Source organism: Gorilla gorilla, chromosome X, assembly GCF_029281585.2.
Source record: "Gorilla gorilla gorilla isolate KB3781 chromosome X, NHGRI_mGorGor1-v2.1_pri, whole genome shotgun sequence".
NCBI lineage: Eukaryota > Metazoa > Chordata > Mammalia > Primates > Hominidae > Gorilla > Gorilla gorilla.
The window spans coordinates 57,075,999-57,090,394 of record NC_073247.2 but is presented as its reverse complement, the minus strand read 5'-3'; the positions used below and the strand labels follow the sequence as shown (position 1 = coordinate 57,090,394).

Below are 14,396 nucleotides of genomic sequence, written 5' to 3'. Positions count from 1 at the left end.
CATTTTCAGTAAGTTTTTGCTTCTTATACATTTATAAAACATGGCAAGATAACAAGCATGTAGGAATTCTGTTATTCATGCTCATGGGAGGACTTCTGGAATGGCTGTGTGAGAGCTCAATGAATCTTCTTCCCAAAACACAGCAATAAAATTGGACAAAGTTGTCAAAAATAACTATTTAGTCTCTGGAAATTGACGAAAGGTCAATTAAATTGAGGAACATTTATTAAAGAAAATCTACTGAATCTTGGTAAGAATAGTAGATGTCTGTGGCATTTAAGATTGCTCCCATCCCTGTCAGATCCATGTTCTGGATGATTTATCACAGGCAGGTGGAATAGACTGCAGTGACCACCAGCTCCCATTTCTCCCACCAGCTCCAGAAATAAACCATTGTGTTTATGGTCAGTTGATTTTCAACAAAGGTACCAAGAGAATTCACTGGAGAAAAGACCGTATTTTTAACAAATGGTGCTGGAGCAATTAGATATCCGTATGCAAAAGGATGAATTTGGACCTTAACCTGACACCATACACACAAAGTTAACTCAGATTGTATCAGAGATCTAAATGTAAGCATCAAGGCTATAAAACACTTAAAAACATAAGAAATATTCATAACTTTGGGTTAGACAAGTGTTTTTTAGATATGATACCAGAGCCACAAGCAATAAAATAAAATTGATAAATTAGATTTAATCTATCAGAGTAAAAAAATTTTGCTCTGCCAAAGACAATGTCAAGAGGCTGAAAAGACAAGCTACAGTCTGGTAGAAAATATTTGCAAATCATATATCTGACAAAGGACTTGTATCTAGAATATATAAGGAACCCAAAATGTAACCATAAGAAAACAACCCAGTTTTTAAAATGGGCAAATAACTTGAAGAAACATTTCTCTGAAGAGGATATTAGGATGGCCAATAAGTACACAAAAAGATATTCAACATCATTAGCCATTAGGGAAATGCAAATTTAAAGTATGGTGAAATACCACTACACACCTATTACAATAGAATGGCTAAAATGAGAGATATTGGCAATACCAAATGTTGATGAGGATGTGGAGCAACTAGAACCCTCATATGATGCTGTAGGGGACAGTGGTTAAAAAATGGTGTAGTTGGGCATTTGGGTTGGTTCCAAGTCTTTGCTATTGTAAATAGTGCTGCAGTAAACATACGTGTGCATGTGTCCTTATGGTAGAATGATTTATAATCCTTTGGGTATATACCCAGTAATGGGATTGCTGGGTCAAATGGTATTTCTTTGATAGAATGGATAAAGAAAATGTGGCACATATATACAATGGAATACTATGCAGCTATAAAAAAGAATGAGTTCATGTCCTTTGCAAGGACATGGATGAAGCTGGAAGCCATCATTCTCAGCAGACTAACACAGGAACAGAAAACCAAATACCGCATGTTCTCATTCGTAAGTGGGAGTTGAACAATGAGAACACATGGACAGAAGGAGGGGAACATCACACACCAGGGCCTGTCAGGGGGTAGGGGGAAAGGGGAGGGAGAGCATTAAGACAAATATCTAATGCATGCGGGGCTTAACACCTAGATGATGTGTTGATAGGTGCAGCAAGCCACCATGGCACATGTATACCTGTGTAACAAACCTGCACGTTCTGCACATGTATCCCAGAACTTAAACAAAAAAAAAAAGAACTGAAAAAAAAAAAGGCATAATTACTTTGAGAAATGGCTTGCAGTTTCTCATAAAGTTAAAGATATGCTGCACATATGACCGAGCAGTCCCACTCTGGGTATTTACCTTAGAGAAATGAAAACATGTTCATATAAAAACTTGTTCATGGGTGTTCATGGCAGCTTTATTTGTGCCAGCCAAAAGCTGGAAAGAAGCCAGATATCCCTCAGTAGGTGAGTGTTTATACAATGGAATATAACTTAGCAGTAAAATGGGATGAAGTGTTAATTCACACAATACTTGGATGAACCTCAAAGGTGTTATGCTGAGTGAGAGAAGCCAGTCTCAAAAGGTTACATACTGCATGGTTCCATGTATTTAACCTTGCAAAGACAAAACTCTATTAATGGAAAAAACAAAACAAAACAAAACAAAAAACAGTGGTTGCTGGGGTTAATATGTAGGTTGAAGGTATCAGTGTGAAGAGATAGTACAAGAGAGTTTTGGGGGAGTGGTAGAACTATTTGGTATCCTTGTTGCAGTGGTGCTTACATGAATCTATATGTGTGTTAAAATTCATAGAACTGTACACCAAAAGAAAAAATAATTCATTGTATAACAATAAGGCAAAAAAAATTTTAAGACAGCATCAGAGAAATTTTTAAAAAGAAAGGAAAAAAATAGGTCATAGATTTGGGGAAAATATTTTCAAATTGTATTTTCAATAAGGGACTTCTATCCAGAAAACAAAAAGTTTGGGGTTTTTTTTACCATTCAATAAAAGAACCTGATTTAAAATATGGCAAGAGATTTGAATGACGAGACATTTCACCAAAGAAGATATACAATGGCCTATAAGCACATAAAAAGATGCTCAGCATCTTTAGGCATTAGGGAAATGCACATTAAAACTACAATGAGATACCTCTGAACATTCTCTAAAACAGGTATGATCATAAGACAATAACAAATGCTGCTGTGCCCGTAAACAAACTATAACTCTTTTTTTTTTTTTTTTTTTGAGGCGGAGTTTCGCTCTTGTTGCCCAGGCTAGAGTGCAATGGCACGATCTTGGCTCACCGCAACCTCCACCTCCCAGGTTCAAGTGATTCTCCTGCCTCAGCCTCCCGAGTAGCTGGGATTACAGGCATGTGCCACAACGTCCGGCTAATTTTGTATTTTTAGTAGAGATGGGGTTTCTCCATGTTGGTCAGGCTGGTCTCGAGCTCCTGATCTCAGGTGATCTGCCCGCCTCGGCCTCCCAAAGTGCTGGGATTACAGGTGTGACCCACTGCGCCCGGCCAACAAACTGTAACTCTCATATGTTGCTGGCGAGAATGTAAAACAATACATTTTCCCAGTGTAGTTTGGCAGTTTCTAAAATATTAAACATAGATTTATCATATGACACAGCAGTTCCACTCCTAGGTATCTACTCTAGGGAAATGAAAACATGTCCACAGACTTGTATGCAAATGTTCATAGCAGCGTTATTCACATTAACAAAAAAGGGAAACAGCTCAAATATTTATTGATTAGTTAATGGACAAATAAAATATGATACACTGGTACAGTGGAATACTATTTGGCAATAAAAAGGAATGAAGTACTGATACATGCCTCCAACATAGATAAACCTTGAAAACACACTAAGTGAAAGAAGCCAGACACAAGAGGCTACATATTGTATGACACCATTTATATTAAAAGTCCAGAAATGGCAAATCTATAGTACAGAAGGTAGATTAGTAGTTGCCTGGGAATTGGAGTAGGAAGCAGGAAGTGACTGCAGATGGAAATGTTTCAAAATCAGATTGCAGTGATGATTGTGCAACTCTGTGAATATACTAAAAATCATTGAATAGTAAGTATACTCTAAAATGGGTGAATCTTATGGTATGTAAATTGTACCTTAATAAAATTGCTTTTTAGTTTCACCACATATTCAAAACAAGGAACAAAAATATTTTGAATGAATTCTCCTTGAAACTAATATATCAACGAATAACACAGCTGCATAAGTAGCAGAACAAGTAGAACAAGGTATTGAAAGGGCTGTAATATTCATTCTCAAAATCCAAGTCATGTAAATTACCCCCAGACCTGAAAAGTCATTGTCAACTGCTGGAATCCATTGGATTCTCTTTATTCATTGAATTAGAAATAGTTATCACCATCTTCAAACACTGTGTAACTGGATGCAAAATGAGATACTTTCTTGTCTTGGAATTTCAGATGAAGCTTTAAAACTCATAACAACCCCTACTGTGCTGTAAAAAACTCCACAGTGGTGGCCACACTGATCAGGTGATCATCTACCCTCAGTACCTTACATAAGAAAAAATGAGGTCTCACTAAAGAACAGTGCACCCACGTACCTGTTCTCCTCCGTAACAAAGGCTTATTAACATAGACATTTAAATATTGTAGCTGATGGATGGCTGTCTAGAATTAAACCTCACCATGTCCACTTGTTCAGCTCTCCTCCCAACAGCCTCAGCCACAAAAGGAAAACTGGCACCAGACCAATGGGAGCTGGTTTCTTTAATGAACCCGTGGGATTTTTAAACCACACGTTGCTCTCATGATTATATTCCTTCATCATACTACCAAGTTTTGGATAAGCACATACATAAACTATATATATGCAAGTACAGTTGTGAAGTGAGTTTTTTTCATATCCACAAGTTGAAACAGTCTCGAATTTTTGCCCCTTTGGAGTTTACCATCTTGTTTTAAGCCACATCAAATGTCAAAGGAATTTCATCCATATTTGCTTTCTGTAAAAGTTCAAAACAATTCTTTCATTAGTAATGTACCTATGAAATCAGTGATTGTCTCTTTATCAGCTGACATTTTATGTGCTATTTTCCCTGGCCCAAACACACAGTAGGTTATTTCTCTTTGTGATCTAGAACACTAGGCTGTTAATCTGGTCAAATCATTAGTGCTTCTGTTGCTCTCCATCATTTTTTATGAATACTGAACTTTCTGAAGCTTTCAAAAAAAAATCTAGTGCATGTTTTAATTCCTTGTAGCTATGACCACTTCACAGTTCCCTGTCAGGATGTCTCCGAGATCCAGCAGATGAAAATATGCTGTTCATGTTTTCTCCAAGTCTTTATCATTTTCTCACCTAATTACCTTCCTGCAGTTCTAATATCCTATTCTTTCTTCAACTGGAAAACGCCAAATATGAACTTAATATCATGCAATGGAATATAGTGGTAATAAATATGAATCTAAAATGTCTGGGGAGGTACCCAAACTCTACCTTGAGTTAGTGATGTACCCTGTGGCTTGGTATATTTTTGGTCAAAACTGTCAGGATGGTGTTAACCTTACATCTCTGCTGTGGTGTTTTGTGTTGCCATATTTTAACCACAAGGGGGCAGCATCACCACCTTCGCTGTTTCCCTTCCATCTTTCATATGAGCGCATTGGGCCCAGGGTAGAGAAGAAAAGGTTTTACAACTTTAAAAAGCAATATTCGTCATCTGGTGATGATTGTAAATATGATAGTGATGATTACTGGAAGAGAGTTGAAGAATGTTTCCTGTAATTGAGGAATTTGTCTACAAATATAAACCCTCTCTTGTTAGAGTAGTATTCATGAGGACCTTTGCTAGTATGCTTCAGTCTTTCCATTAGCTCTGCTAATAATGAGGTTAGAAAAGTCAAGAAACAATGAGTTACATGAAGCAGGTTCTGATTTTTAGGAGAAAGATAGTCTGTAAATGACTTATTTTGGCTTCCTGATGACAATTTAAGTTAAATCATGTTCCAAGTAGCTGCCTCCAGATGCTGCAGATCATCCTGTATTCTGATGAGTGTTGAAGGGCTAGAGTCGTCTTTGCCATGTAAAACATCGTCAGAAAATAACTGTCTAACCAGGGAGTGAAATAAGACTAAAAAGCATCACAGAGTTCCATCTAGAGTGGAGAGAGAGCCCCCCAGAGCCCTGAACAGCTCCACTGCCACCAATCTCATTACCATCACACCTGCAAAGGGGCCACTGCTGCCACAGCTGGCCCCAGTCACCATTACTGTGACCACAAACATGAGCAGTGAGGCTGAGACACTTGGCATGACACCATGGGCAGAGGCAGAGGGAGTGGCAGCCTGCAAACAGGACAAGAAGGTTATCCAAGTGAAAGTTTGGAAACAGTAAGATGGTTCAGTGTAAGAAATATATATGGTTTCATCCACAGGAATGACACTGGGTGAGATGTATTTGTATGCCAGATTGTCATAAAGAAGAATAACCCCCAGGAAACACCCTGGCAGTACAGGGGATGGAGAAGCTGTGGAGTTCGATGTTGAAGGAGAAAAGGGTACACAGGCAGCAAAGATTGCAGGCCCTGGTGGAGTTCCAGTGCCAGGCAGTACAGATGCAGTAGACTGAAGCCATCATAGATGTTATCTGCATCATGGGGGTCTTCCACACGGTCACCAGCACAATTACCAGAACAATGAGAGTGGGGAAAAGAAGGATTGGAGAGTTCCCTTCAACGTCAGGCCTTACAGCACACAGAAGATGCCTCCTCCCTTGCAGAGACCCTATGATTCTTGACCAGAGTGTTCTAACCCTCCTGTGCAGAGACAAGTGATGGAGGATGCTGACAACCAGGGTGAAGGAGAAGAGGTAGGTCAGTGAGACAGATTACGTATTGGGGTTACAGACCACGAATCTCCAGGGCCCCTCCTCACCTAGAACAGTAATGAACACCCAAGGCCAGCAGCCATGTCATTGTAGGCACCCCCCAACTTCAGTTACCAGCACAGACACCCAGAAAACCCTGAACCACAAGATGGCAAAGATACTGACAGCTAGGAAGTCCGTTGCCAAGGCTGAGCAGAGCAGGACAGAGTAAATGCCAGCCAACCATTTCTAGTGTCATCTGGTTTGTCATCCTACAGGAATAAATGAATATAAATTCCAGCAATAAGACCTGAACAAAAGATTGGTTCTGAAGACCTTAAGTGACTGCTTTTGGCCCATTTACCAGACAGCAAGCACTATCTGAGTTATGGAGCTTTCATTACTTTTCCCTACAGACATCTCTTCTTGGTAATGATAAATATGTTTTTTTAAATATGTTTTTTAAAAGGTCTGGGGCCTGGCATGGTGGCTCATGCCTGTAATCCCAGCACTTTGGGAGGCCGAGGTGGGTGGATCACCAGAGGTCAATAGTTCGAGACCAGCCTAGCCAACATGGTGAAACCCCGTCTCTACTAAAAATACAAAAATTAGCCGGGTGTGATAGCGCATGCCTGTAGTCCCAGCTACTCTGGAGGCTGAGGCAGGAGAATTGCTTGAACCTGGGAGGCGGAGGTTGCAGCAAGCCGAGATTGCACCACTGCACTCCAGCCTGGGTGACAAAGTGAGACTCTGTCTCAAAAAACAAATAAAATAAAATAAAATAAAATAAAAGGTTTGGTTTTTCTTATATGCCTTTAAAGGTTTTCAAATTGTTTCATATCTGGTCAGATTGAGATTATTAAGAAACTCATTTTTAAGTTGTAAAAAAAATCAAGTTGTTTTATTACAAGTCAACAAACTGCAAGTATCTGTTAATATGGGTCTATAATATAATAACACAACACAGATGCAGATTTTGGCTTAAAGAACTATATTTTTCTAGATTTTATATTTTATTTGCTATTCAACAATGTCTTGTGAGTTCTTATATATCTTGGTGATAAGAGACACTATAGAACATTACACATGGAAGACAGTAAACATCGTTCTTTTTCTCATGCAACTTTCTCCATTAATGGCAAAATGAGATGAGGAAGCAAATATATCATTCTGTCTTTTAATATTGCCAGCAAAGAACTGAATTTAGAGAGAGGTCTGAAATTTTCCTTCTAGAGAATTATAGAAAGTGTCTGATAGTAATTTATGGCTGATTTTTTTTTGTTTGTTTTGTTTTTTAATCTTTCACTCGCTTTTACTTGGGCACGTCTGACTCGTGTTCAGGTCCAGGGAGCCACACTCCTTCCTTATTCACAGAATTGAATGCTTATACATGATCTTGCTGTTTTTATTTTTCCTAATGGGAGAGCCCTACTAAGAAGGGTATGAGACTTACATACTTGTAGCTGATGATCTTAGCCATCTCATAGCTACAGCCCCAAGAAGCCAGCTCTCCAGCCCCTGAATCCTGACTCCTCAAATGTACACTGCAGTGTTTCACTTCCCAAGGGGTGTAATTACCTTCTCCATGATACCAGTGTTTCAAATGACCTAAGCAAAATAATTTCTTTTTTCTCCCCTTTCCTCTGATGTGTGGCAAAGCAAGTTACATTTATAGCAACTAGAAATTCCAATGGCCTGGTCCTTGCTGGCACATGGCAACAGGACTGGCTTGAGGGATGCTACTGAGTGAAATGAAAGAGCTCAGCAGTTCTGCTTTGTGCTGTCCTGGCCAGAAAAATCTTTGCTGCGTGTCATCCCATCTTCCTCCACTAGAAGCCTGAGAAATGAGACATGCTCAGGTGTTAAAAGCGGTCACAGGGCTGGCTGGATGTGGTGGCTCACACCTGTAATCCCAGCACTTTGGGAAGCTGAAGCCAGCAGATCACTTGAGGTCAGGAGTTCGAGACCAGCCTGGCCAACATAGTGAAACCTTGTCTCTACTAAAAATACAAAAAAAAAAAAAAAAAATTTGCCGGGTGTAGTGGTAGGTGCCTGTAGTCCCAGCTACTTGGGAGGCTGAGGCAGGAGAATTGCTTGAACCTGGGAAGCGGAGGTTGCAGTGAGCCCAGATCACACCACTGCACTCCAGCCTGGGTGAGAGAGCGAGACTCCACTCAAAAAACAAAAAAGTGCTCACAGTGTCATAATACCACTGAAGGTACTGTCCCACCTTGTCCTCCTGGTGGCCGAGCAACTTAAATCGGACCAGAATAGATGGATGCTTAACCCTTTCAATCCTGAAGGCCCATGCAGTTTCTCCTAAAATACATACCCCATGCCCAGTTTCTAAGATTACTGCTGCATTTCTTAGTTGTTGAAAGTCAACTATGCCATTATTTCCACACTTTCTCTATCCTTCCTCAGGCCTGATGAGTTTTTTTCCGCTCTTTCAGGGCTCATCGTTGGGGTGATCCTGAGGTATGGTACCCCTGCTACCAGTGGCCGTGACAAATCACTCAGCTGCACTCAGGAAGACAGGGCCTTCAGTACCTTATTAGTGAATGTCAGCGGAAAGTTCTTCGAATACACTCTGAAAGGAGAAATCAGTCCTGGCAAGATCAACAGCGTAGAGCAGAATGATATGCTACGGAAGGTGAGCTGGGGACACTCAGCCATCCTTGTCCTGACATGGTTGTTGATTCCCTGACTATCCTTCCAAACTCCTGGATTATCGGTAACATTCCTGGCTCTCTGTTTTGTTACAAAGCTTTTTGGTCCATGATGAGGAGAAGGAAGAACCAGATCTTCAACTTGAGCCTTTCAGCTGGTGACCTTTGTGGGTCTGTTAGCATCTGTAGCTGAAATGGGTCACTGATTGTGCAATGGATTTGTACGTCCCCACTCAGCTCATTTATCCAGCCACCATCTCCTCTTTGCTATGTCTCTTATCCTTCCTGTGGTTTAGGGATGATATTGCTACTTTCTTAAAATAAGATTGATTTCACTTTTTAGCTTAATTTATTCAGTATTCAGAAGGGTAATTCTTAGTTCTTCATGGTTCTTTTGCTATATCCTACAAATATTTGAGTGCTTACTCTTATCAGTGATTGATGCCAGAGGCTTAATGAATCTTCAGGGGAAGAAGATCTTGTTGTCTTAGAATTTGAGTCCAAGCATTTTCATTTAATGTTGGGGTAGCAACATAGTCCACATGAAAAAGCATTATACATCTTGCATGGGTAATTTCCAGGATAAGCAAGAGATCTGTATTAATTGATGTATACTCCATTACCTTATAGACCAGGGTTTATCAGAAGGAAGCCTTCTGTATAGTGGTCTTGGGAGATCCAGGTTGTGGGGAGCCCCTTTTAATACAGCACAAGGCTAAGGTATGTGAAGGCTGACAGTGAAAGGCAGAGTGTAGCCTGTGCTCCAGAAATTAAATTATTGTTGTTTTTGGAATCTACTCTAATCCTTAAGGAAAATTATTCTCTACCTGGAGCATTTAACATGACCATCTTTTCTGTGTCCCTAATGGCAGCACTCTTTGCTCTCAACTCTTCATAAGAAAGCATGGGGTTTTCATAAACATTCTGAAATTCAGCGCAACTGAGAATGAAATCCAATGTAAATACCACATTTAATGGCTGTTTGGAAATGGCAGCTTGAGCCCTTCATATTGGATAAGATGGGGGAAAAGGGAAGTGATACCAACACATTTCCATCTTTCAGGTCATAATAGAAGTTGAAGCTGACTTTTGCTCTCTTATCTTTAGAAACCTGTTTATTTAAATCCCCTCTGTTTAAAATTTTGCTGCACAAAGCAAAGGTGGGAGAACAAACAAGGCCAGGATGATTGTTGCTAGTTGAGGGAAAAGAGACATGTTGACATAGCTTGGTTGATAAGAAGAGCATTGGACTGAGTGTCAGAAAACCCTTGTGCTAGTTTGTACATTATTGGGTTTGGTGGCATCCAGCAATTTTCACTGCCTTTGGGCCCAGTGTCCTCATATTGGGTAGGTACTGTCCAAGGCTCCTTCTCATTCTGACATTCCCTGCTTTGCAGAACACTCTTATCTTTAACAAGAAGAGAGAATAAAGCATCATTTGAAAGAACCTACTTTTATTAGGCTGATTAACACCTCCAGTTTCTAAACAAATAAGTTAACATTTAATAACTAGAATGAAGGTTTAAAAATAATTGAAACACAAGCCAAATAATCTACCAGCGTGAACAAATTCTTTAAAAAGATTAGCATGTTTATAGCATGCTTAATTTTTTTCTGGATATGATAAAACTTTGCTCTCTAAAAGTTTCAGAGTAATTTGATTAATTTTCCTGTATCAAACCTACAAGAAATTTCAGTTCCTTTAAAGTTGCCCAATTTATGCTGATGTTCAGGAGCCACTAACATCACTGGTGACTTTGATTTAGGCTACATCAAGTGTCACAGAAAGCTGGTCACTCAAAAGAGACTTAAATTCAGCACAGTTTTGTCTATAAAGGATTCTGTGAGGGGATCCAGGAAGTTAATAAAGAATCACGATGGCATCTTTTATTGCAGTTGAGCCTTTATAAACATGTGATGAAAATCAAGATTTTTTTTTTTTGAGATGGAGTCTCGCTCTGTTGCTCAGGCTGGAGTGCAGTGGTGCGATCTTAGCTCACTGCAACCTCCGCCTCCCGGGTTCAAGCGATTCTCCTGCCTCAGCCTCCCAAGTAGCTAGGATTACAGGCATCTGCCACCACGCCTGGCTAATTTTTGTGTTTTTAGTAGAGATGGGGTTTCACCATATTGGCCAGGCTGGTCTCGAACTCCTGACCTTGTGATCCACCTGCCTCGGCCTCCCAAAGTGCTAGGATTACAGGCATGAGCCACCGTGCCTGGCCAAGATGTTTTATGAAAAACACTGGCCAGAAGCTTTCTGTGAGTTCTCAAAATTGCATGAAACTGTTGTGTCTTATTATGTTTTAAAACAGCACAAGCAAGATCATAAGAGCAAAAGTGTTATGAGGAGAAAAGCATGCCAGTCCATGGGGAGTCATAGCTTCTCCTCTGGGATAAGTCCATGATTTTTCACATTTATGTTGTTTGCTCTAAATATTCAAACTTTAGTCAATGGCTTCAAATATTAAGCAGATATTATAGCATGAATTGGAGTTAAATAAATAATTGGCTTTGTTTTTCCTTTTAAACTTTCAGGTAACATTTGATCCAGAAGTATTTTTCAACATTCTTCTGCCTCCAATTATTTTTCATGCTGGATACAGCTTAAAGAAGGTAAGATGTTTTTGCCAGTATTTCTGAAATCATGTGAATCTCTGTGTTAATTTACCTGCATAATTTTCTAGTTATTTTTCTTCTCCTAGATTGCTTATTACTTTGTTCTGCACCCACTCAGAGACTATAGTTGACTTCTCATCAATGATTCATTTCTGTTTTAAAATCTGGAACTCCCATACATTGCCAGTGGGAAGGTAAAATGGTACAGCCACTCTGGAAAACAAGTTGGCAGTTTCTAATAAAACTAAAGTTGAAATTGCCATATGACCCACAATTTCACTCCTAAGGATTTATCCCAGAGGAGTGAAAACTTATGTTCACATAAAAACCTACACGTGATTGTTCATACCAAGTTGTAATAGACAAACACTGGAAACAACCAAAATGTTCTGTAATAGGTGAATGGTTAAACAAACTATGGTATATCCATGTTGTAGAGTACTACTCAACAATAAAACAGAACAACCTATTGGTACACCCAACAACCTTTATGAATCTCAAAGGCATTATGCCGAGTGAAAAAAAATCCAATCTCAAAAGGTTATATACTCTGTGATTTCATTTATATAACATTGTAGAAATGACAAAATTATAGGAATGGGAAACAAATTAGTGGTTGCCAGTGAATAGGGATGGTGGGGGCATTGGGGTGGGGGTGCTTATAAAGGGGTAGCATGAGGGACATCTTCAGGGTGATGGAACAGTTGTGTATTTTGATTGTGGTGGTAGTTATGCAAATCTACACATTTGATTAAATGATAGGGAACTATGCACACACATAATACATATAATGCTAGTTTCTTGGTTTTGATATTGTACCATAGTTATGTAAGATGTAACCATTGGGGGAAACTGGGTGAAGGGTACATGAGACCTCTCTGTACTTAATCTTTGCAACTTATGTGAATCTATAATTATTCCAAAATAAAAAGTTTTAAAGAACCTAAGTATCCTTATTACTGAGGGTCATCGTGCTAGACAGCAAGGTTGGGCCAGAGCTTCTAGTTATTTAAAATACTAAATACCAGCCTGGGCAACATAGCAAGACCCTGCCTCTACAAAAAGCAAAAAAATTAGCTGGGCATGGTGGTACATGCCTGTGGTCCTAGTTACTCTTGGAGGAGTCTGAGGTGGGGAGCTTGAGCCTAGGAGTTTGAGGCTGCAGTGAGCCTTGATTGTGTCTCTGTACTCCAGTCTGGGCCACAGAGCAAGACCCGGTCTCTAAAAATAAATAAATAAATAAATAAATAAATAAATAAATAAATAAATAAAAACAAATGCCAAATATCTTTACAAATATTTATGGATGGCTCCCTCCCTCTCCCATTGTGGTAATATTGTCTGAAAATTAAGCCTCCCCAAAGGCAGGTAACAGCCGTGGAACTTGTTTCAGCTCTCTTTCTGAATGAGGACTAAAGGAAACCCTTTCAGTGAGTCTAGAGAAGAGAGATTTTGCCTGACAATAAAACTCAACAACATCCTTAGGATCTAGAGAATGCCTCCGAAACTGATAAACTCTAGCTAGGTCAGTTGAGAAAAAAGGAGGAAAGAAACAAATTACCTGTATTAGGAATAAAAGAAGGGACTTTACTACAGACCCTTCAGATATTAAAAGGATAATAAGGGAATACTATGAACAATTTTTGTGCCAATAAGTTTGACAACATCATGATGAGATCTTGCCGTGAAAAACAACTCAAAAAAAGAAAAATAAATCTGGCAACCCAGGTGAAATGGACAAATTCCTTGAAAGACATAAATTATCAAAACTGACCTGAGAAGAGATGGAAAGCTTGAACAGACCTATATTAAAGAAATTGAGTTCATAATGAAAAACCTTTCCACACACCCATATGGCTTTACTGGTGAATTATATCAAGCATTTATGGAAGAAATAATACCAATCTTATACAAATTCTTTCAGAAAATAGAAGAGGGAACACATCCCAATTCATTTTATGAGAGGATGCCGGCCCATCAGGCTGGGTTTTCTATCAAAGCCACTCTGCACTTTTCAGATGATTTTTAAACAATTTCCAACCAACATAAATATAGTTTACAGAGCATTTGCTGTGTGTTAGGAACGGATATTCTTTGTTTCTGTTTTTACATCCATTCTTTCTAATCTTCACAGAAACTCTGTAAGAAGGTGATGGTGATTGAAGATTAGTTCACACTGCTTCTCCTCCAGGTTTCCAACTCATCGATAAACAGATACAAGGAGTTAACTTGTGATTAAATGATTGATTTATGATCCTAAGTCCCTGGTAAATGCATGTTGGAGTGTGTCACTTAGCCTTTATTAATGGGGCTGCTTACAACCTACCTCATGAATTGAGAACAGGTACCCTTTAGCCACCAGGTCAGCCACAGTTACACCTAAGGAGGCTGAAGTGGAGAGATCCTAGAAATTGTTGGGCCTGCGCAAAGCTGCCTCTTTCGCTCATAGCATGGAGGCTAGAGGAGCAAGAACAATTCCCCACCTTGCACAACAGGGTCAAGACTACAAGTCAGGGTCAAACTCACTTCCTCTTTCAGAGATCAAGTGACCCCTCCTTACTGCATAACCTTCAGGGCAGGAGGGGAAGGGGGAGAGGAATGGAACATAAGTTCTGTCTGCATAATAGGTGCTTGAGGAACGGAGGCTGTGTGTTTCTGCACGCCAGCCCAGCGCATTTGTGTACTCACATGTAGAGTGTCCTGTGTTTTACTGATGATGAATCTCAGCTCAGAATGATTAATGATGCATATGAGGTTACGTAGATAACGCGGGACTGAGTCAAGGTGATACCCTCTCTGTCTGACTC

General features: G+C 39.6%; 1 protein-coding gene across 4 annotated transcripts in view; it reads left to right on the top strand.

Annotated features, from left to right (window-relative positions):
- Positions 1 to 14,396, top strand: part of SLC9A7 (solute carrier family 9 member A7) — a 155,277-nt gene that overhangs the window by 63,622 nt on the left and 77,259 nt on the right. For all 4 annotated transcript variants that reach the window (XM_063703304.1, XM_055375637.2, XM_055375638.2 and 1 more), the window contains exons 2-3: positions 8,758 to 8,957; positions 11,509 to 11,586. In XM_063703304.1, the coding sequence (XP_063559374.1) occupies positions 8,758 to 8,957; positions 11,509 to 11,586 (278 nt within the window). The remainder of the gene's footprint in view (positions 1 to 8,757; positions 8,958 to 11,508; positions 11,587 to 14,396) is intronic.